General features: G+C 37.8%; 2 protein-coding genes across 3 annotated transcripts in view; one reads left to right on the forward strand and one right to left on the reverse strand.

Annotated features, from left to right (window-relative positions):
• Nucleotides 1-10,719, reverse strand: part of taok2b (TAO kinase 2b) — a 45,024-nt gene extending 34,305 nt beyond the window's left edge. For both annotated transcript variants that reach the window (XM_061709007.1, XM_061709006.1), the window contains exons 1-4: nt 10,193-10,719; nt 5,770-5,910; nt 4,110-4,181; nt 3,898-3,999 (exon numbers count right to left, since the gene is read on the reverse strand). In XM_061709007.1, the coding sequence (XP_061564991.1) occupies nt 3,898-3,999; nt 4,110-4,181; nt 5,770-5,901 (306 nt within the window). In that variant the 5' untranslated portion in view covers nt 5,902-5,910; nt 10,193-10,719. The remainder of the gene's footprint in view (nt 1-3,897; nt 4,000-4,109; nt 4,182-5,769; nt 5,911-10,192) is intronic.
• A 3,956-nt stretch (nt 10,720-14,675) lies between these two features.
• Nucleotides 14,676-17,540, forward strand: cabp5a (calcium binding protein 5a). Its single transcript, XM_061707816.1, has 7 exons — nt 14,676-14,901; nt 15,360-15,409; nt 15,806-15,836; nt 15,970-16,113; nt 16,327-16,436; nt 16,539-16,686; nt 16,833-17,540. The coding sequence occupies exons 2-7, from the start codon at nt 15,362-15,364 to the stop codon at nt 16,859-16,861; spliced, it is 510 nt and encodes a 169-aa protein (XP_061563800.1). The 5' UTR covers nt 14,676-14,901; nt 15,360-15,361; the 3' UTR covers nt 16,862-17,540.
• The last annotated feature ends 5,829 nt before the right edge of the window (nt 17,541-23,369 follow it).

Consider the following 23,369-nt stretch of genomic DNA (forward strand, 5'->3'; position numbering starts at 1 on the left):
ACGTCAGTGTCTGCTGTCTACATCTGTTGATATAGTCATCCCTGTAGTACACATACTAACCATGTGTCAGTCATATGTACATACAACTCTTAAGCCACTTTTGCACTAGTATCGATCAGCCCGGCTCTGCTCGGCGCGGCACGGCACGGTTCCACACGTGTGTTTTCGCACTGCCAGGGGAGAAGTGGGCAGGTTGGGGTGAAGCTGCTGTGACGTACTCGATTGCGCAACTGCTTTGTTCATGTCGGCGCTGATCAGAAATCAGCTGGAGCCGGGAGCGGCTGAGAGGAAAACAGCCCGTCTACATCGCTTTTAAAATTTTTTCTCGACAGCCACTAGGTTTATGAACATCTGCACCTCAGAGTTGGATCACCAAACAGACGTTTTGCGCTTTATAATAAAATCGCTGCGAGCCGCGAGTCCCCTCGCTCTGACTCCCGCTTCCTGATTCAAACGTTTGACGTCCCCGCCCCCCGACCAATCGGTGGCGAGGAGGGTGGTGATGTCAGAAATAGTCCCTGCTCAGCCCGCTAAGAACCTCACTGAAATGGTTACAGAAAAAAGTATCGACTTGGAGCGGCTTTACCCGTCTCAGCCCTAATGCAAAAGCGCAAAACGGGTAGAACCGAGCTAAGGCGGTACTAATGCAAAAGCGCCATTAGTTCTCCTGCTCACGGATAGGTAATACTAATATCTTGTCTTCTGTACCTTAGCCAGTGAGTGTGTCTCATTTCTCAGTTTTTCATCCCCCCTTTCTGATCTCCCTTACTCCTGCTTAGGGATGGGTATTGTTTGCATTTTCATCGAATCCGATTCCTATTTCGAATCCTCATTTCGAATCCGTTTCTTTTCGAATACCGATTCCGATACCAATATTAATTAGAAAGTAGATAAATAGAATATATCAAGAATAGAAATGTTTTTATTTCATCCACATCAGTACTATAGATGTTAACACTTTAAGTTGACATTTTAACACTAACACTTTATTTTCCTTGATATCTGCTGCACACATACATATCACTCTCTCATCACTCAAACTGTGTTCAGAACAATAATAATAATCAGGAGGACTCCCCTTTTTTTTTTTAACTTCAACAATTCCTGCAGTAAATAACAAACAAATAACAAAAACATTAAAAAAAAAACAAAATAAAAAGAGAGAGGTCTGGTCATAGTTCTATATGAAGTCAGCTGTTTTTGAAAAGGAAAATCAACATGTCGGCCTTCTCTGTAAGGATACGGGATCTCTCAGTACTGATAGTATCTCCCGGCTGGGCTTCGGCAGGATCCGCCCCCCCGTATGAGCCTGCTGCTGCTCAATGCCAACCCCCCAAATAGTTTTTCCCTTCCACTGTATGGATTAAGGTTTTTCTCCCACTAGGGGAGTTTTTACCTGCCATTTTTTATGTAATAATTGCTCGGGGTTCATGTTCTGGGTCTCTGGAAAGCACCTAGAGACTTGTACTGTAATAGACAGTATATAAATAAAATTGAATTGAACTTACCTGTACTATCAAATTTTAGACAGAATGACAAGACCTAATGTTTGAAACATTTACGTTTGACCTGGCCAATTCCTTACTAAGAAGTCCTGAACATCGAGTGCACCAGCGTGTTAAAACAGCTGCAAAATCCTCCAGAACATTTAATGCAAGGAAGAGTGTACTGACAACAGCCAATGCATCATACTCTCACTCTGCAAGAGTGAGAGTATGAATCATTGGCTATATGTTGTCTTCCACTTTCCCAGAAATGTTGCAAATACATTAAAATATCTATGACACTGACTTATTTTCTTGTTAATGTCATTGAGAAACTGTATTCATACTTCATGTGTTGTGAACAAGACACTGATTTTCACTGCTCACTCTCTTTTTTCCTCCTCTGCACTTCATTTAGATGCAACAGCAGGGCTTGACATTAAGCTTTTTCAGCCACTTCCTCTTTTGCCAAGTTGCTTACATGTTTAACTTGCCTGAATACCAAACTTATTTGCTCCACATGGAAAATGTTCATTATGTGATGTGAAAGCTAATGGAAAAGAAATACCTCATGAATATCACTGAAAATAACATTATTTAATATAAAAACTAATATAAAATTGAAGTACAAAAAAATGTCCTCAAATGCAATACAAAGTAGAATGTTTTTTTTTACTCTTCAAGTACAACAATTCAGATTAGGTCTGGACTGACAGGATCACCTGATATGGAGGCTATTGGGGGAATTATTATTTGTTTTAAATCCTTCAACATTTCATTCAGTTAACTTATTGACGGTGCCTAAATTAGACTCTACAAGATCCGTGGTGACCGTCTGTTGAATATTCAACCTATAACTAAGCTCACTGCTGTGCTGCAAGCGGCTGCTTTTAGTGACGGCCGTTAATGCTACAGTAGCGTACACCATGTAGATGTGCCGACAGCCACAATTCAACTATTCAACTGATGAATCCTGAAATTGTTTCATGTTAATTTCCCTTAGTCACCCTCTAGTCATTGCAGAGCCAGGGAAATGTATCATAGCAACTTGGTAAGAATTTTATTCAATGTTTTATTTCATAGTGTCATGTTGTTTCATCATTGCCCATTTGGTTCTGCTTTCCTTTGTTGCTTTTTTTCCCCTGGTTTTCGATCAGGATTTGGTGGCTGGGGGGAAAATATTCACAGAGAAAAAAATCTCTTTCATTTACAAAGACCTAATGCACGATGGAGAGAAAGGGAATAACATTTCTGACTGATCGGCACGCTCCACAGTATCAAGATCACAGTTTGGCTCAGTTTATTTTTCACTTGCCCAACCGGGCGATCATTATACCAGAAACTGAGCTTACTGGCCCCAGGCAAGCGCTTATGTCAATCCCTGAACAACAGCGATGAGCTGGGCTGAACTGTCCGCACAATCCCCAGAAAATATACATGGTTTACATGTGAAAACATGTTAGTTTGAAAAGTAGTTGTGTTTTCCTCTTGTGATTACAGCACCGTGGTCTCAAATCTATTTCTCGAGTCGACTTCCTGAAACATTTCAGGTCAATGAGAGATATTCATTTTTAAGTTTAAAGGTACTCCTGAAATATGTCTTTCCATGTTCCCAGGTTCTGAGACAGGATTAACAGCATTAAGATGATGGGAGACATTTATTTTCATAATAATTAATGCAAGTTAGGGCTGGGCGATATATCGAGATTTTAATATATATCGATATATTTTCAAACACGATATGGTACGAGACAATATCGTTTATATCGATTTAAAAAAAAAAAAAAAAAAAAAAAATTTTACATTTTTTTTTTTTGATTTTGATATAGCTTATTTTGTGACAAATTGACTTGAATGTTTTATTTGAGATTTGCACAAACTTTTTGTTATTTGCACAACTGTCAACCTCAGTGGAAAATTCTGCCTGTTACTGTCTACATTGTATTAATTGCACAGTGTATTTTAATTTAATTGTTATGCAGGAAAGGGATATTTGTTTTATTTTATTCAAGAACCATTTTTATTCTATATATGCAGGCAGTTTATTTTTATTTCATTTGTTTTATACATTTTGATATTGTGCAGACCTCTGTTAATAAAGGAACCTGTGTGACATTTGGCACGAGGCTTTGTATTAAAACTGACTGTTTTTTTAAGGGTTTGCCTCAGAAAAAAATGAAGCTAACAGAGATGCTATGCTATAATGCTTTGGGGGAAACCCCAATTAAGGCACAGAAAAAATATCGAGATATATATCGAGTATCGCCATTTAGCTAGAAAATATCGAGATATGACTTTTGGTCCATATCGCCCAGCCCTAATGCAAGTTATATGTAACTTAGATGGTGCACTGAACTGCCGTTTTTGTGCAACTGCAGAATCACATCATGATTGATTTAACAAAAACACTCACCCATGCTGTGTGCTCTCTCAGGTAGCAGCCTCGATACTCCACAGTGTTTGGGTGGCGTAGTTTCTGAAGGAACTTCACTTCCTTGATGATATCCTGCCATTTCTGGAACGAGAACAGAACCGGTCACTGACAATCCAACACTGTAGTTTCCGTGAATGACGTGAATCTTCCATCTGTGGAAGACTGAGGTCTACAGAGTTCTCGGGTCCTACCTCATTGGACTGTTTGCCACTATAGGACATCTTCTTGATTGCCACCACCTCATTTGTGCGGATGTCATGGGCCTAATTGAGAAGAGAAAGAAACAGACAAAATACTTGTTGAGTTTGGGGATGCTTGTTAGACTGTAGCTTAGTTTTCCATTAGCAGAATAGACAAAAAAAAGGTTGAAAATGGTAAAAATTCAAGACCCTTGTCTAGGTTTTAGTCACACAGAGACTTGTAATCACACACAGATGAGGATATTGAAGGCAGTTTGGGAGTTCGATGTCTTCCCCAAGGACGTTTTGACAAGTGGCAGTGCTGGTAATTGAACCACCAGCCTTCCAGCTATAGGGAGATGTACTCGAACCTCTAAGGCTTGGCCCTCCATTTGCCTGCATTTTCATCCAGTTGATTTCAGTTAAGATTGAGCATCACTTCAAAAGTGTTGGTTGGCAGTACAACAGAATTGATTTCCCCCCTGCAAAGCACTGGAGATGTATGATGATTCATCAGCCATTTTTTTTTTATATACACTTCGGACACAGCAAAGGAATCACTATTACATAAAAAGAATTTCTGTCGAGCTTCCTCGCCCCCTCTTCGGTCCGTCTCTTCATCCATGACTAGTTTATTTTCACCCTTCATTAAGCAGGGCTTTTCACCCACCACTGGCTAGTTGTTTTCTGTCTCTGACTCACACCATGGTTATACTTTTGCCCTCTTTCCCGCCACCTTTCATATTCAGCTGAAAGATTTCTCCACCTTGTGCTCCTACGTGAAATATTTGTATCATTACCTTGGCCATTTTTCTTACAAATATCATCACAAACCAGCAATTTGAGAACGATCATTGAAAGGAGGCTATTCTCCTGTTCTATGTCCATCATTCCATACTATCAACCAATCTGACCCAGGCAAGATTCATCACAGTCACAACCTTGTAATTTTATCTTTGGCATATTTATTGTGTTTATAAGATGACAAATATTGTAATAAACATCCATCCAACAGTATCAAAACCATGGGCTTTTTTCTGAAAAGACAAGAAAAGCTCATTTATTGTAGAAAATAATGATGTTTCACTTCCATTAAATGGCATATATTATAGAAAAACTATTAAAAAAAAAACAAGTATACAAAAAAAAGAAAAAAAAAGCAGTTTTGTATTAAATATGTTCGAAAACTGCAAATTAAAGAATACCTTTTGAGCTCAACATCAGTCATGTATCATTATTACTTCATAAATTAGTCCATATTAGTCCAACACATATATTCATATCATCAAAATACCAATGCTAAGTACCAAACTTAATCATTTCTCCAATAATTGCTACTTTACAATCAGAATTTCAATGCAAGACTCATTTAGAAAAAAAACTCTGAACCTCCCTGTGATGGAGACTGCATTAATAAGTCACATAAATATTGTTAGTTTTAGCGTTTAAGTTTTTAAACTTAAACACCAATAAATCTACACTGAGCTGATGATTTTAGAGCTCATTTGCTTAGGTTTTTTGAAATAGGGTAAGATAAATCTAGGTGGTGAAAATTACAGTTTAATCTAAGATTTTAGAAAATTTACCAAAAGGACTAGTTTACCTTTTTCATTGGAAAGAGTGGCCCCTGCAGTATTAAATCCTTGTTACAAACATCAATAAAGCAACTTACGAAGTACACTGCTCCAAAGCTCCCATGGCCGATCTCCCTCAGGTCGGTGAAGAGCTTCTCCGGGTCGTCCCTGGAGAACAGCTCAGCCACCTCCGGGTCCTTCAGGCTCCCGGCCCGCACACTCGACGGCATGACCAGCGCCTGGTGAGAGTGGAAGAGACACGCTGAGTGAGCATCTGTTATTTGGAGAGATTACAAACATTTGTCTTGGACACACAAGTTATGATGAATTATGGTTTATTCTGTCACATATAATCAGCACAACTGGACCTCTAAAAGGAAATAACACACATATTATGCAATTCTTCCAGGTATCCTGCTGAGGTAAAATACACTGTGCTCAACCAAAGATGGGACAAAAGGAAGTATATAACAGCACACAAATGCCCCTCCAAAAAAGAATAAAAATAAACAAATTACGAAGCACTTCTAAAACACTGTTTAATTGTATATTTCTTTAATTTTAGCATTGAATCCCACCAAAAACAACAACACACCACTCCGCAGTTTCACACTACATTTGCCATTTCTCTTCACAGGAGCAAATCATTTCCTGCCTTACAAGTGCTGTTAATGTAATATCATACAAAAATACAAATAAGAATGGTAATTGGTATACATTATTAAGACCTGTAAATATTCAAGTTACACTCTGCTTAAAATGATAATAAATTAAATCATCCTTCTGTCCATAAACCACGTTAATTTTAACAATTTTACCTGATACAGTTTATAAAATGTCACCCTTTTTGTATCCAATGAAAAAATAAAAAAGTATAACTGTTTTATTGGCTGCACCTTTTTCACATCAGAAGAATGTTAAAATACCAAATCTGGCCTATTTCTATGCCCACAGGGTTTCTTTCATCTGTAAATGCATGTTTTTGTCAATGATGAAGAAAATATTTTTCTGTTTTGTTTTTCCGACTGGTCATTCACTTGTCCTTCACCAGTCTACACACTCGATAACGCCACAGTTGGTGTCAGAAAGTATGCACACTTCTTTGCATGTCCAGGCTGAATAACCTCTCGACTAAACGAGGTATCTATATATTCGATTTAAGGAGTAAAATGAAGATGAATAGTGGTAGGCCTGATTTGCATCATCACTTCTAAGTTTTACAACGTAGGGTGCAATGTTAAGGCATGGCATTGTACAGGCCAAAGGAAATATACAAATAAGAAGAGATAAGTGCATAAAGATAATTAAGCAGTACACGGACATTCAGTACTAAACCCTGAATGAGGTTTGAGCTCTGGGAATCTTAAAAATAGCATAAACATTTTGACTAAATACAACATGCTTTTACTTTTCAACCTTTTTTTAAATGTTGAGACAAATGAGGGCCAACTTAATACATAAAAGAGCCAAAGATTTACCTTTTAAACAGTTATGTCCTGCTTTTTGTTTGTGAAATAAAAGCTTTTAGTGAACAGCTTTACATTTCTCAGAAATCCTCCCAGGATTTAGAGGGTAATTTTAAAGTGATGCTTTAGCTCTGAATCAGTTAAATCATAAAGTGCAGTATGATTATGTTCAGCAGCAAACAGCACAATGAGCAATAACCATTAAGCTCCCAACCATCAAGTTGCCCATAATTTGCTTACTGTGTAGATCAGCTTGACCACAACATTGAGCCATTTCTAGATCACAACAACCTGTAACCTCAACAGTGTTTGATAGTTGTCTGAAAACCTAATGAAAGGTTTCCTGAGCATTTATGGTAATACAGCCAAAGCTGCAGACTTCATCACAAAAGTACTAACTGTGAATTTCTTAAATAGGTGGTTGTTATACACTCAAATTAGGCTCAGACTGTTAAAGGATATTAATATTGTTTTTTTTTTCTTAGACGTTTGTGCTAAACAATTAAAAAAAAATACTTCTCTTGCTTTGTCTGTTTAGAAAAACGATTGTGTTGCAACATATCTGAGGCTAACGTGTAAAAAGTAGAAAATATGCCTAAAGGCAATGCATTTTATTAGATAAATGTATAAATCTATGGTTCCTAAGACAATTCTCATGAATAACTGCAGAACTAACAGGAGCTGCTCCTGGAGCAATGTGTTGCATCTCAAAAATGCCTGGAGTGTGAAAAACTGTCATTAGGACTCTGTCAAAGAGTAGATCTTGATAACAAAACCTACTACTCTCTCACAGGTCAGTAACACTTGGCAACTTTCAGTCCGTCCAAAGTATTCAAAATGAACATGCTTCAGTTGTTCTTTTGGCCAGTTTTCATCACCTTCAAGAGGAAACGTTTGTTCCCTTTAAAAAAATAGGAAGTTGTTTAAATATTGCAAGCAAGCCAAAGGCAAGCTCTTGGTCTATTTTTAAGAGCCTAGCCACATCACACAAGTGGCAGACATAACAGCACAGGATGAGACAAGCCATGTTGCAGTGATGTACTCTCATCCAGCTATGTTTATTTACAGCTTAGATATACATTTACTGGATAAGTATTAATCTAAATGTCTTGTTTGCATCTCAGCTGAGTAGAGTCCTATAAGTATCTGGGAATTATAATAGACAATAAGCTGACATTTGCGAGTAACACCAACTTAATTTACAAGAAAAGTCAGGGGCGTCTGTACTGTCTTAGAAAACTGTCCAAATTCCATGTTGATTCATCCTTGATGTCCATGTTTTATCGCTCTTTCACTGAGTCTGTATTAACTTTTTCTTTCATTTGTTGGTTTTCATTAGGGTAAGGCAGAAAACTATTCTTACCAAGGTGGTTAATGTCTGTAGCAAAATAATTGGCTCTGCTCAGGTGACTCTACAGGACCTGTATAACAAACAGCTGTATAGGAAAGCAAAAACTATCCTATCGGACTGTTCCATCCTCTACACCAAGAGTTTCAGTTTCTCCCATCGGGTACATTGCTCAGACTTCCACTTCTCAAAACTAACAGATATAAACATTATTTTGTACCTTCTGCCATCTCCCTTCTCAATTCCACGAGGAAAAGGTAGCTGTTGTGGGGCTTGGATTTTTAGATTTAAACTCCTTGTCCTTTTTTTACTATGTGTATATATTGCTGCAAAATTAATTGCCCCATTGGGGACAAATAAAGTTATTGACTGATTGATAGATCGCTTTTTCACTTGGCCGGACAATCAGGGTATCTTCGCTCCTGTTAACCAAATAAACACATGACATGTATCCGACTGTAACGTGACATTAACGCCAGGAACACACTTGCATTTTAACGTCAGTAACACCAGCACAGTAAGACAGCTCATAATCCTGCATTGTCGCTCTCCGGCATGCAGGAATAGAAGGTAAGGATGCGCATTTAGCTGCTCGACTATGGAGTAAGATAACTTCCAAAAAGATGTGTCCATGTTATAACTATTCGTAATGATAAACATTTGTATGTAAATAAAAAAGTTGTACCCCAAATTCTGCTGTCACACACATGAGTCTGATAAATTATTAGGGTTAGGATTGTTTTTATGATATTATGGATTTCTTAAAATTGGAAAAAACAAAGTTTACAATTAGAGGTTCATTAGAAAGGTTCTTCTCGAGCTGGCAACCATTTATTACCTATTTTGAAAATTTGAGGGTACTTCCAAAGGACTTCGTTTTTTGTTGTTTTTCATTTTTCTATCCCTAAAAATAGTAACAGCCCAATTACATTGGTATATAACTCTGGGGGTGATATATGACAACATTCCGACTCAAGTGTTTACTAGTATAACTTGTGACTACTACTGGAATTGCTAATTATTGATCTAAGAAATAATTATTAATCTCTAGATAACCCTACTCGGTTTCGTTCTCACTTTATTTTCTTATTTAAGTTCATTGCACTACTACTACTTTTATGTCACTATATTAGTATCTTTTTATTTATTTACTATTTTTTTTAATTTTATTATTATTATTAGTTTTATTTTTTGTTTATTTTTTGCTATACCCAAAGGAAACTTAATGATGATAACCATGGGGAGAGGGATGGGGAGAAAAAAAAAAAAAAAAAAAAAAAAGGTATGTTCATCTGTTTTGCTCTGTATTGTGGAAACAATCTGCCAATAAAAACATATATATATATATATATATATATATATATATATATATATATATATATATATATATATATATATATATATATATATATATATATAAAGGATTGTTTTTATGTGAGTAAGAAATTAGGTAAGAAATTGACCTTTTACGTCTCATTTATTCATTCACACACGCACTAATATACTTGGGAAACAGTTAGGCACCAAATATAATATATTTAATTTTCTCAGATGGCAAAAATAAGAACTTTATTGATCCCACATAGGAGTAATTCATGTTATATCAACTATAGAGAACAAGGTAGTGCCGAAAAAACATATATAGTCAATCCCCCCTCACAAGTACTCCATACTGGACCAGTCTGAATGATTTATAACACGCCTCACCGTGGCTTTTGGGATCCACTGCTAGCCCTGGAGCTAGCTGACTGGCCTGGCTGGAAAATATGGGTCTCTCTCCCCTCGGCTCTGGTGTCTGTTCAACACCAACACATCCCTTCCAGCTGCTGCTGCCGCTGCTGCTTCAGCTCCTCGCCATCACGATGCTCCCAGTCAAATTTTGACAGTCTTTCCCGTCTACTTGTTACTCGTCATGGGTGTGAGCGGGACTGACAGCCAGCTGTTCCCCCGCCAGCAGCGGAGCTTGTTCCGCAGCGCTGCTGCCGTTAGCAGCGGCTAACGCAGTAACGTGACGCCAGCAGCAGCAGCAGCCCGCCCGGGACGCTCTTCAGCGGGAAGCTGGTTCATTAAAATCCGCCACTCCGCTCCGTTCTCCGCTTCGCAGTGTCATTTCGTCAACGTCGTGAGCGAGTTTCACCTCCTGCTCGTGTTACCCCCCCATTTTGCTCGACCCTGGTGCGTTTTTGTTCAGGACTTCATGATGGCGGAGCGGGGCGGGGAGGAAAGCGGAAACGCTTCTTCTTCTACGCTCCGACTCGAGGCGGCGGCTGCGACGGCGGTGACAACACCAGCAGCGCCCCCACGTGGTCCATGGGCCAGACCAGATATTTGATTTGATTTGATTTATTTTATTTTTGTACATGTAAAACACTTCATGAGAAGTTTAAGAAAACAACAACAAAACAGGAGTAGGAAGAAGTGTAAACTTATTTAGTCCTACCCTATTCACTGATCATTTAACCTGTATTTATAAATATTCACACACTGTACTCACACTGCTAAGTAACAGTATTATTATTATTATTATTAGTAGTAGTAGTATTATTATTATTATTATTATTATTATTATTATTATTATTATTATTATTATTATTATTATTATTATTATTATTATTATATACTGTAATTATACTCACACACATCCTTATACATGCATACATACATGCATACATACATGCATACATACATGATGTACATTTGTACACATATGCCCATATAGATATGTATATGTATATATATATATATATATATATATATATATATATATATATATATATATATATATATATATATATATATATATATATATACATACATACTTTGCTGCCCATTTCTGTACAAAAATATACACAGATCTACCCATTCACCCAATAGTCCCCCAAAATATAAACAGTATATACTGTAAAGTGGAATTCATTTTCATTCCCCTGCTTCATTCCAAGTAGTGCAAAAAAAAAAGTAGTGCAAAAAAAAAAAGCAGGTAGGATGTGTATGAGGTATAAAGATATTGCACATCTTGTTGTCATTGTCCGTTTGTGAGCAGTCCTGGTTGTGGAATCTGATGGCAGCGGGGAGGAAGGACCTGCAATGCCTCGGATAACAAACTTATGGCCTACAAAAAAAAAAAAAATACGAAATAAAATACCCAAATCACAAAAAAGGATCAATATGTGACACGGAATGACAATAAAACTAAACATAACTATATACTACACACAATACCCAAACTAACATATAAGACAACCAACTATAATTAAGTTTATTTGGAAACTTAACCCAAAGTAATATGGGTGATGGAAGATGATGGATCATTTAAAAACAAAAAAAGAAGGAACAAAAACACAAAAAAGGCAAAACCTTTTCTACCAACTAACACAATGAGTTACAAAGCTACAATAAATATATTTGTGGTGAGGTAAAGAACCTGCAAAACATGCACTTGGTGCAAAAGTTATTCACAAATCACATTTTCATAGTTTGTTATTGTTTAATGTGTCCTGCCAGCGGGCACTTTGGTATATGACAGTTCTTAACTTATGAAATAAGGAAGTAAACAAATTGTTTTTCTGAAATTGTTAGATCATACAATGAAAAATCATCACATCTTGCAATTAATCTTGCAAAAGACCTTTTATCTTTCTTTAAAAAAAAAAACAAAAAAGAGATGAAATGTGTCAGTTTGGTCTTTAATCCCAATCCACATCTTTTAACGGTGTTACTTGGCTCACTTGCAACAGCTGTCCTCCAAAAGGGGGCCAGAGGATTTCAAGTTTTTGGGAACAGCTTGTACTGGCCAGTAACAGCTGTTTATTTTGTAAGTTTTGCCTATACTGATTTGTGGTTACAAAAAAAAAGGGGGGGGGGGACTGCTTTATCATACAAGAGTTTTACTGAAATGATGAGTGTTAATGAATATATTTTATGACAAAACATATGAAAAAATGTTTAGATAAAACAAAGAGACGCTTTTCTATATACGCTTGTGGCTTATATAGAAAACAGACAGTTTTGACAATTATCTGTCAGTAATTTGCATTATGGCGTACAATAGTTTCACAAAAAACACAAGTTCTCTGGTCTGTGTGTTCAGTACCTCCCATCAAATCTCATACCATCTAAGCTTGACTTTTTACAGAAATATAAATGCTGTTAATGGTGACAAGATGGGGCAGCTACATGTTTAACCCCCCTTTTATCAAAGGACCGTGTCTCCTCTTTCTGCAACCATGGAGCCTGGGGAAGTGTGATAAAAGAAGCCAGACTTTTTCCCACTCTGCAGCTGTTGTTCTGAGCTAGACCGTGAAGGTGAGGAAAAAAACTTGCATCAGACTTGATACAATCACATGAAGAGATGACAGCTAACAGATTTGAATGGATGTCAAGTTACACATCTGCCCTTATAAAACTACCCTGTGTTTGACGTAACAGATTAGTATGTCATACTTGCCGAGACAGTAAAGAAACTATAGTGGGGTTGTGTTACATAATGTATTCAGGAAACGTCATCATTATATATTTGCTATAAAGACAGTTTGGATTAGTTCTGCAGCTAGTTACAGAGACTTAAAAAAAACATCTTTTTTTTCATGGATTTTGAATTTTTCCTGCTGTCAGGCTGATTTGATGCCAAATGATCGCATCACATACAGACACACGCCATCTCCATCACACATAAGATTTATTTAGCTCAGCGTTTTCTTACATAACCCACAAGGTGTAATCTCAGCATTTCAAAACGTACAGACCATGAAGAGCCTTTTCCTGATGTACCTTTTGTTCATTCTCATTTTTATCTGCTCGCCAGGCAGTGATAAACCAGACATGACAAGGTGCCACTGGCAGGGTTTTTAAATCCTTGGTGAATTACAATAACGTATTCAAAAAGTCCAAATGAGCTAACGGGTCAAAAGGGGGTCAGTCATTGTTCATGTGCTTTTTATGTGATGTACCTCCATCTAACTAATCAACATCATAGCACATTTTTCACTTTTAGTAACTCATATCACTATTTCTCTTATCCTCAGAATTAAAGCGATACTAAACCTTTTACTACCCACCCCTCCTCTCTCTCCCCTTTTATCCAATCAGGGCCTTCTCACCCATATACCTCCAACTCTCCATCACGCAAACTTCCTTTCTCACCGCTCTGGGTTTGGCCTTGCATAATCCCCCCAACTGGCCCGCTGCAATTATGGGAGACAAAAAAACAAAAAACAAAACCCAAACCAGATAATAAACCGTTATTAGTTTCCCTCGCATGCTGCAGTGGATTAAGCTTCTTATGCAAAGAGATTTTAGATGGATTTATATAACCCAGAGGCATAGAAAAGGGAAGAAGTTCAGAGCAGATGACTCCATCGAGACCCGGTGTGTCTGAGTCTCGGCTTAGACGGTTAATTAAGATCCAGTATCAACATCGCCACTGGACACACTCAGTGCTGACTCTGTGGTGTTAATCATTCGAGTAGTTTAAGGAAGAAACAATACTTTTTGTCACACAAATCTAACAAACTGTTTTTTTCTTTGTTTTTGTTTTTCAGATTACCACAAAATGGGATAAAAGCTTTCAGGGCTCTGACCCTTTATTATACCCAGAATCTGTTTAACGTAATTCATTGAAAAGGAGAGAATTCATGTGAACAAAAGCAGCCGAATAAACAATGACATCAAATAATGGAATAAAAACTGACCTGACAAACTGATTTGGGATTTTAAAGTATGAATTATTGAAACACTGCAAAATAATCATTCAATAATTCATGCAAATTAGATTTGCAGCTTGTTTTTTTTATTATGCCTCCAAAACAATTTCTGCTGAACTGAATGAGTAATTTGTGGATCTCAACATCCACTTTGTCCAATCTTTCTGAGAAAAAAATGAAATGCAATGATGTTAAAATTGACAGAATTAAGTTAAAGATGTTATTGCAGTGTTTATTTGTATTCTTTTGAAAATACTGCAAGATTTTTAAAGTATCTAATTAATCAATTCATAGTAAACCTGTTATCTGATCTGCATTTAACTGTATTCTTTCTGCCAGCTGTGGGCTCAGGTCGCATTAGTATTTACTAAGTGAGGTCATCACACAACTGGAGACCAGAGTGCCATGTGTTTAGCTCACACATGAGCCTGCCGTCCTCCAGTCACGCCACTGACTCCTCCCCCGACCAGCATACATGCCTGGATGCAGCCACATCCCACCTCACACAACCCTGGAGCATCCTAGCAGGCGGGGCAGACGGGGTCGCAGCACGCTCACATGCAAAGCTTCCTTGGATGAAGAGAGACGCGTCTAGTTCTAAGAGAAGGAGTAAGAAAGAGAAGGAGGAGAGAAAGGGTGTCTGTAACTGCAGGAGTCTCAGCCGCAGGGCTCATGTGAGGTGCGCTTAAGTGAGCAGAAAATCACCAGAAGAAGGTGAGTGCAAAGAGACATTTCTTTGCAACTTTATTCCTAGATGATCTCTCAGATGATTCTTTAAAAAAAACTTTTTAACTGTTTGGAATTTATTGATCTATTATCCATATAATTCTATTTATGGCACCACACTTTTTATTTTTTTATTTCTATTTTTTGTTTTTATTTTTATTTAATTAATTAATTAAATTTAATTAATCTTTTAATCTTTATAAGGGTGTTAATTTAAAAAAAATCTTTTTTGTATATGTGTAATTTGTATATGACAGTGCTGTGTGAGTGAGATGGAGATGTCAATTTCCCCCAGGGAATTTCCCAAAGGGATTAATGAAGTCATCTGAATCTGAATCTGAATCTGAATCTGATTTTGAATCTGAATCTGAATGTTTTAAGACACTGAAATTTAACGTCATTTCCACCTAATAATCAAACAACGTTCTCCACATTTCCTCTTGCAGAAATGAGTTTAGGTGCAGCGTGCATCTTCTTGCGAGGAGGGAAAAGCATTGTAAGTATGAGCAGTAAAGGGTAGCTCCTTTTTGACATTGTCTTTTTCTACGGTTTTCCACTGAAGTTGGCAAACAACTGTGCAAGGCTGATTGGATTATAAACCAATAGGTTACAGGATCAGAAGAGACAGACAGCTCTTTGCCCTCTTCTTTGCAATCGCATGCCGATTATGTCTCTGACTGATAAGAAGCCCATAATCTACATGTGAATCCATGCCAGCAAAACATCCATCCCGCTGTTTAATCTCTGTCTTATGCTGCAATTTAAATGTGAACGTACCTCTAGTTTGATACTTTTTTTTTTGCATGTGTTTAAAGAACAGTATTTTTTTCTATTTAATGGAGACCATATCAGACCAGACTTAGATTATTTTTTTGTGTCGTTTGTTGTACAGGAACGAGAGCTGGCTGATGATGAAATTGAAGGTAAGGTCGTCACTACCTGCACATCGTCTTGCTCTCATGTTCTCACTAATTCATGTTAGTGTCATTTCCTGGTATATGTTTGATTAATTGTTCTCTCTCACACACATCTCCATCATTGCATGGTGGGCTGCAGAGCTGCGTGAGGCGTTCAACGAGTTTGACAAAGACAAGGACGGGCTGATCAGCTGTAAGGACCTGGGGAATCTGATGAGGACAATGGGCTACATGCCCACTGAGATGGAGCTGATCGAGCTCAGCCAAAACATCAATATGAACCGTAAGTTCTCCCTCGAACCAAACCTGTGACGTAAAATGCCTTTTTTTCAGATTTCAGTTGGAGGCTTATTTGCAAATCATGAAAGTTAAATCACTGATCAGGACTTACTTGAACAGGAGATTTCAAACCCGATTTAAATAAAGGCTGAAGATTTGAAAACATGAAAAGTGCATGTGTGTAACTGGTGTTTCTGCATCTTTTCACCCCCTGTAGTTGGTGGGAAAGTTGACTTTGAGGACTTTGTGGAGCTGATGACCCCGAAGCTCCTGGCAGAGACAGCTGGGATGATCGGTGTGAAGGAGCTTAAAGATGCTTTTAAAGAGGTGAGCATAAAACTGCAAGAAACAACCATCTGGTCTCTCGATGAATCACATTTTACTTCCCATTGCCCATCGCTCATTGTGATGCCGTTTTCCTCTGGGTAGTTCGACATGGATGGAGATGGAGAGATCACCACGGAGGAGCTGCGAGCAGCCATGACTAAGCTGATGGGAGAGCACATGAGCCGCAGAGAGATCGACACCATTGTGAAAGAGGCAGATGACAACGGAGACGGCACAGTAGACTTTGAAGGTGTGAAATGTCATTGACAAAAGCAATAGCATCCTAATAGCGTCACCACCGAGTGTGTACTTGGAGAAAAGATCAAGTTTAAATAAATGTTATTTTTTAATTCTGACTACACAGTAAACTAATGAACCTGTCCTTCTTCCTTACAGAGTTTGTCAGAATGATGTCCCATCAATGATGGCTGAGGACAAGCTCAATCAAGAAAGTTTATTTACACCTGTATTTACTGTATATTCATGCATCGTCACAGATACTGTCTTCCTTCAAAACCCTCTGACAGATTGAGTTGTGCACTATTCAGAGCCAAAAAAGCCACAAAAAAGGTCAAAATTCTTGTTAAATGCTGAAAAGAAAACAACTTCAAACTGGTCTCAGAGAGGAAATCGTAGCTATGCAAACATTGAGAAGTATGATGACATTGTTTTCTGAGTGTCAGAACTGAGAAAATCTGTAAACCACTGGAAGTATATAGTTTTATTTGTATTGTAAATACAGAGGGTCCTTTTTGGACGTGTTTGCTGAATTGGATTTATAGGAAATAAATGTAATTTTGCTCATATAATGGGTTCTTACTGAATTGTTGCATCTCTTTTTGATCATTCATGAATGCATTTTTCCAAGGAAGGTTGGGACACTGTTTTAAATATAAATATACAACATGAAAAAAGAATAAATTAAATCTTTATTTTCAGACACACTGAGATTTTTGTTTTATCACAAAGACTTGGCCTCATAAAATACTGGAAATCTTTAAAAAAACATTACAAACAACACCCGAGTAGAAAAATAAAACAAATATGCTCGACGGATCAGTCAGCATCAATCCTTTATATCGATTTAGATCGGTATGAAACAAGCAGAGAAGCTCAGTCTTTAAGAAGGATGTGGACGAGTTCCAACCAAACACAGGTCCATAGACAGAGGATATTAACGCTTGTCTGTTTGCATCTTTTCGTAGTAGTGTACATGAAACGGGTTGTGCATAACAATGAAGCAGTAAACAGACGGAGACTATTTTTGACACACTTTTTGTACACATACAAAATTAAAACTATCTTGGTTTGTGTGTAAGGACCTTTTCCACTCTATAAGCAGAATTACATTTTTTAAATCTTGCCAGACGCTGAAAATAGGAATTTATTTTGGCGTGGCCTCATAGCCGCCTGTGCGAACAATAAATGCTATTTTGGTGCAAATGTCATGTCTGTTTTCTCTCAAACCTGCTTTGATTCACGTCGTTCAGGTCCCTAACCTAAAAGTACACACTTTACAATCTAATAACAGACCTTAAATTGTTTTTAATGTAACATTCATTACAATGTAAAATGTATCAATACAAAGAGATTATTAGAAGTCTCTTTTTGTTCGGGACAGGACTGAAAATCAACAATGAAAGGTTCTGGTGATCAGGTTCTCCAGCAGTGCTGCAATATGAACAAACTATTCTGTAGTTTTTAGTTTTTATTGGCTTATGACTTTAAAATTATGATTATGCATCAACAACAGCTAATTACAGATTCAAAAAAAAGAAAAAGACGTATATCCAAAACCCAGACAAGCTACCACCTTCTGCCAGCATGGATTCCAACACCATCGGCCTGAAGAGAATCTTCCAGACTTTTGTCGATGACGTCAAGGGGACGCACGCCCCTGCCCCTCCATGCTAAACATGTTTCTAGAAAAAACTTCAAAATGAGCGACAGTAACATTTCTCAGCAATGTTTTAGATTTCCCTGTGTTTTATTTCTTCTATGGGCAACTAAAACTTAAGCCTAAATTATTTGAAGTTTCACGCAGTGATTTTTGTTTGCCATTAAGTGATACGCCTTTGTGAATAAAAATGCGTAGTAATATGTATTTAGTTATTCAAACTTTCTTGGATTGAATTAAACAAATGAAATCCCAGTAAAATAAACCTGCTTTCTTAATGAAAAACAAAACTTGTAAAAATGTGTAATGGACTGAGCTACTTAGGAAAGTTCCTTCGTGGCATCTTCCTAATGTGCGGTACAAGTAGACTGAGTGGATTTGACTTCTCTGCTCGTCATATTTTGTTATAATGTCTAATGTGCAAAAGCTCTTTCATTTTATTGCCAACAAACAAAACATTTGCCTTGTAGCACAATGACTTGCATGACATCTAACTACTTCTTCTATAAATAGAGGCACTAATCTATGGATCATGTCCAAAAGAAGGGATTTGCAAACCAAAAACATTAGTGATGCTTCTCTGTGAGTACAAATGAGGGCTGAATAAGCTGCTCTTGTTTTTGAAGGACATTTGGACAAAGAGCACTTGACCAAATATGGGCAGTGTACTAGATGGGAAAAAAAACACATATTGTGTGTGCACTAAGAGGGGGGAAAAATATGACAAATTAAGAATAAAATCAGGACAAAAACTGGAAAATTAATTTGGAAGAGGGACACTCTGACCCTGACCCAAACCAAGGACAAGCCACACGGCCAGATGCTACAGCGTGACCAATAGACAGATGGGGCACAAGGGTTTAAAGAGCCAATTGACAAAAGTGACTTCTTTTTTTGTGAACACACTGAACTTAATACCTAAAAACACATCTGTGAGAGGCACTAAATAGATTTGATACAACAGGTAATGCCTTTGACATAATGCTTAATCACACACATTCTGCTTTGAAGCAGATGTCTTGCAAATATCTAGTTCAAAGACTCACTAACTCACCTTTTTCCTAATGTGTCGCATTTTCTTATTAATGCAAATGTAATGCACACAAGGATGTTTGAGGAGCCGGGTCTTCATCAGCCTATAGTGAGTGCATATAGCTGATGAGCCCACAGAAAGCATCAGATGATGTAATGCTTGTTGCCCTGCTGCCTCTGCTCTGATCCTTCCCTGATCCCCCCCAACATCTAGCGCTGACCTTTATTGCTTTAATCCACAATAATCTCTCTCTTGGTCACTCTGTGACTCAATCCCGAGGAAACTGTTCTATCCAGAAGCTTGCTGTCATGCCAGAAATGCATTTTTAACCCTTCACAATCATCATGTGCAGATGGATTTCATTTGCATATAGCCCAACGGCTGGTAATCTTTCTGAGAAGAGATGGACGCAGCTTGGGTCTCTGCAAGACCACCTGTCCCACGGCAGATAATACCGCTTATCAAAGTTATAGTCTTTTGCTGTTTACATTAATCTGTGCGTTTGTTTCGTAACATTGCATTTTTAACTGCATTATGTAATACCAAATCTATATAAAGGTAACTGATTACTCTGACCGTTTCCATGTTTATTAAATTGTATTCAGATGCTGTATTGTTTGAACAATTCTGAATATGTTTACTTTATATTATGTAATTACCCCAGTATGAGAGTTTAAGTACAAGGGAAATAAACTATATTTAACTCAGTAAAACATGGCCAAACCATCAGGAGGCATCCCTGAATATCCCATATCTACACATGTAGCCTGTTGACCACACTTCTGTGTAACTTCTGTTCACAGAAATAGATCAGAGGTCCGAGGATTATATGCCATTTGTGCTATTTCATTATCCATCTCAGGTACAGAGCACCAAATAGTGTTTTTAATACTCATATCTAGGAGAAATGGCCAACGTATGAGTGCTGCGTAGGAAGTGCTCCCGCTCAGCAGCCTCCTTGTAACGTCGGGTAGGTGTGATTAATCACTGTGTTGAAGATATGACCTTATTTAAAACAGTTACTGTGTAGTTCTTCACTTTATACTGAATGTGTGTGAATTGACACATGAAAAATGAAGAAAAAATGATTAATGCAAATGGTGGATGCCTTGTTCATTATGGGGCGAGGCGAGTTGTGTTTTCTCACCTTGTTTGTGATGTGACTGCATATACAGTTGAGTAGTTTGGGAGTTACAAATCTCTCAAGGTTCAATTAATGAAGGGATGAGTTCAGGACTTAGAAACATGACCATTCGGACACAGGTGTGTGGGGTCAAAGATGTCTTCAATTTACACAGTCTGTTTTTTTTTTCCAAAATCTTGCAAAGCTTAAAGGGGACCTATTATGAAAAACACGTTTTTTCTTTCTTTAACATATATAAAGTGGTCTCCCCTCAGCCTGCCAACTCAGAGAAGGAGGAAAGCAACCAAATTCTGCAGTGTCTGTACAGCCGCCCGGATGATCCATCAGTGTGATGTGGATCTACGAGCCGTTCAGATTCTCCTCCCGTCTTTACGTAACGAAAATGTGATTTAAACCACGCCCACAACTAACTCCGCAGGCCGGAGCTTCCGCCATTTTTTCGTAGCGGTGTATCGCGTCATTCAGGCAGCCAATCCGCACAGAGCCTCATTATCATAGCCTCCCCGCCCGTCGAGAATGGGAAGATAAAGACATGGCTCAGAGGCTGAATTTCTAATTTATTTAGCAAAAACAATCAAAAGCTTGTTTTTAAGACATTCAAGGCCTGTTTGAAATGGGTATTAGATGCCATAATAGGTCCCCTTTAACTTTTGGATGCTTCACAACTTTATATTTAATGTCCCCAGGAAAGAAAGCACTCAAAAGTTCACCCACTGTCTCTTTTTGTTAAAGTATAGCTGTGTGAAATACTTCTGCATCAGATTCTATAAACAGTAATTCTGTACCCCATTTATACAACAAAGTACAAATAATAGTACAAAAAAGATAAACGGACAGAGCAGCATGTTGCTACACTTTACTGCTGATGTACAGAAGTAAACATGTAGCTACCAACATGGCAGATATATCAATAGTGTGATGGAGTGTGATGAGCAACAATCAAGCACCAACAACGTCCGGATTGAGTCTCATGCGGAACTAAAATCTGTTGCAGTTCCTCCACTGGCCACTGGAGGCTGGCTCCAAAAGTGAGTTCATCTACATTGACTCCCATGTTAAAATGTCCAACTTTAGAGCAGAAATAAACATATTTACATCCTTTTTCAAAAAATGTATTCAAGATTCAAGATTGAGATTCAAAATTAACTTTACTGTTTCCCAAGAGAAAAATTAATTCTAGGCCAGGGGTCGGAACCCAAAATGTTGAAAGAGCCATATTGGACCAAAAACCGCGAGAGCCGCAAAAAATTAAGTCTTGTATAAGCCTTAGAATGAAGGCAAATTGCGAAAGGCGAAATGTCGAGAAAAAAGTCGGAATGTCGAGAAAATAGTCGAAATGTTGAGAAAAAAGTTGAAATGTCAAGGAAATAGTCAAAATTTCGAGAAAAGAGTCGAAATGTTGAGAAAAAAGTCGAAATGTCGAGAAAAAAGCCAAAATGTCGAGAAAAAAGTCAAAACTTCGAGAAAAAAGTCGAAATGTCGAGAAAAAAGTTAAAATTTCGAGAAAAAAGTCGAAATGTCGAGAATAAAGTTGAAATGTCGAGATTAAAAGGAAAGGAAAAAGGAAGAAAAAAAGAGAAAAAAAGAAGAAAAAAAGAAAAAAAAGAAAAAAAGAGAAAAAAAAGAAGAAAAAAAGGAAAAAAACGGTCAAACATTTTTGAAAGAGCTCCAGGAGCCACTAGGGCGGCGCTAAAGAGCCGCATGCGGCTCTAGAGCCGCGGGTTGCCGACCCCTGCCGACCCCTGTTCTAGCCCATGCTGCAGACACAACACAGAACAACCATACAACACAATACAACAGGCAATACAACACGGTAACCCACAGAAAACAGCATCAAATGGTGTAAGGTGCTGAGAAGTGCAAGAGACATGATAAATAAATTATACAACCAAATGCCAGTCATCTGAGCTCTGGTCCTATCTGACCCCATTAACCAGCTTAATTGCCACAGACACAAACGAGTTTTTAAATCTGTTCAGTCTGCAGTGCAGAACTCTAAACCTTCTGCCCAGCGGTAACAGCTCGTACTCGCCGTGCATGATATCTGAGGGATCACTGATTATCTTATTTGCTTGTTGCAAAGTGGCCTGTTTAAATACTCAGAATGGAGAAGTGATCTTTAATACCGATGGTTTTTCCAGTTGTGTGATGTAACAGTTTGTTTTTTAACTGCAGAGAAAGGTTGCCAAACCAAGCTGTGATACTGTACCTAATAAGACTTTCTAAAACTTCTCTGTAAAAAAAAATCACCATACATTCTTGATCAACACCATGAATCCTCAGACGCCGTAGAAAATGCAACCATTGCTGAAGTCTGCAACGAAGGCTATTGCCGTGTGTGCTCCAGGTAAGTGTGTTGTCAACTAGACACCTAAATACACCTGGGAAATGGCTTGGTTGTGGATGATCACGGGCTTATGGTCACCCACTACCCGAGGATCGAACCCCATTTCCTCAGTCTTATTCACATTCAAGAGTTATCTTCACACCATGTAACAAAGCTCTGAATTTCCAAAAAGTAGTCAGAAATGTCATAATTCTTTTTCAACAGTGATAGAATTACAGTGTCGTCTGAGAACTTAATGATGCGATTGTTTGTATGTAGACTTCTACACGCATCTGTACACAGGGTGAACAGAACCGGTGAGCTCACGCATCACTGGGGTGCACCTGTGTTCAGAGTTTTACTTTCAGATAGAGTGCCATTAACGCTGACCCACTGACTACGATGTGTCAAAAACAAAGAGTATCATTTAATAATGGAAAGGATGATCATTAAAATCAATTAATCTGCTAATTAAAAGATGTTTTGGTCTCAATTGTTTGATTTCACACCAATGTCAGTTTTGAGGGGAATTA

Source organism: Cololabis saira, chromosome 19 (assembly GCF_033807715.1).
Source record: "Cololabis saira isolate AMF1-May2022 chromosome 19, fColSai1.1, whole genome shotgun sequence".
Lineage (NCBI taxonomy): Eukaryota > Metazoa > Chordata > Actinopteri > Beloniformes > Belonidae > Cololabis > Cololabis saira.

Excerpts from the sequence above, each read along its gene's own strand:
- cabp5a (XM_061707816.1), top strand. The coding sequence starts at position 15,362 with ATGAGTTTAGGTGCAGCGTGCATCTTCTTGCGAGGAGGGAAAAGCATT. Across the intron at positions 16,114-16,326 it reads CCAAAACATCAATATGAACC|TTGGTGGGAAAGTTGACTTT; the intron begins GTAAGTTCTCCC and ends CACCCCCTGTAG. Across the intron at positions 16,687-16,832 it reads CGGCACAGTAGACTTTGAAG|AGTTTGTCAGAATGATGTCC; the intron begins GTGTGAAATGTC and ends TCTTCCTTACAG.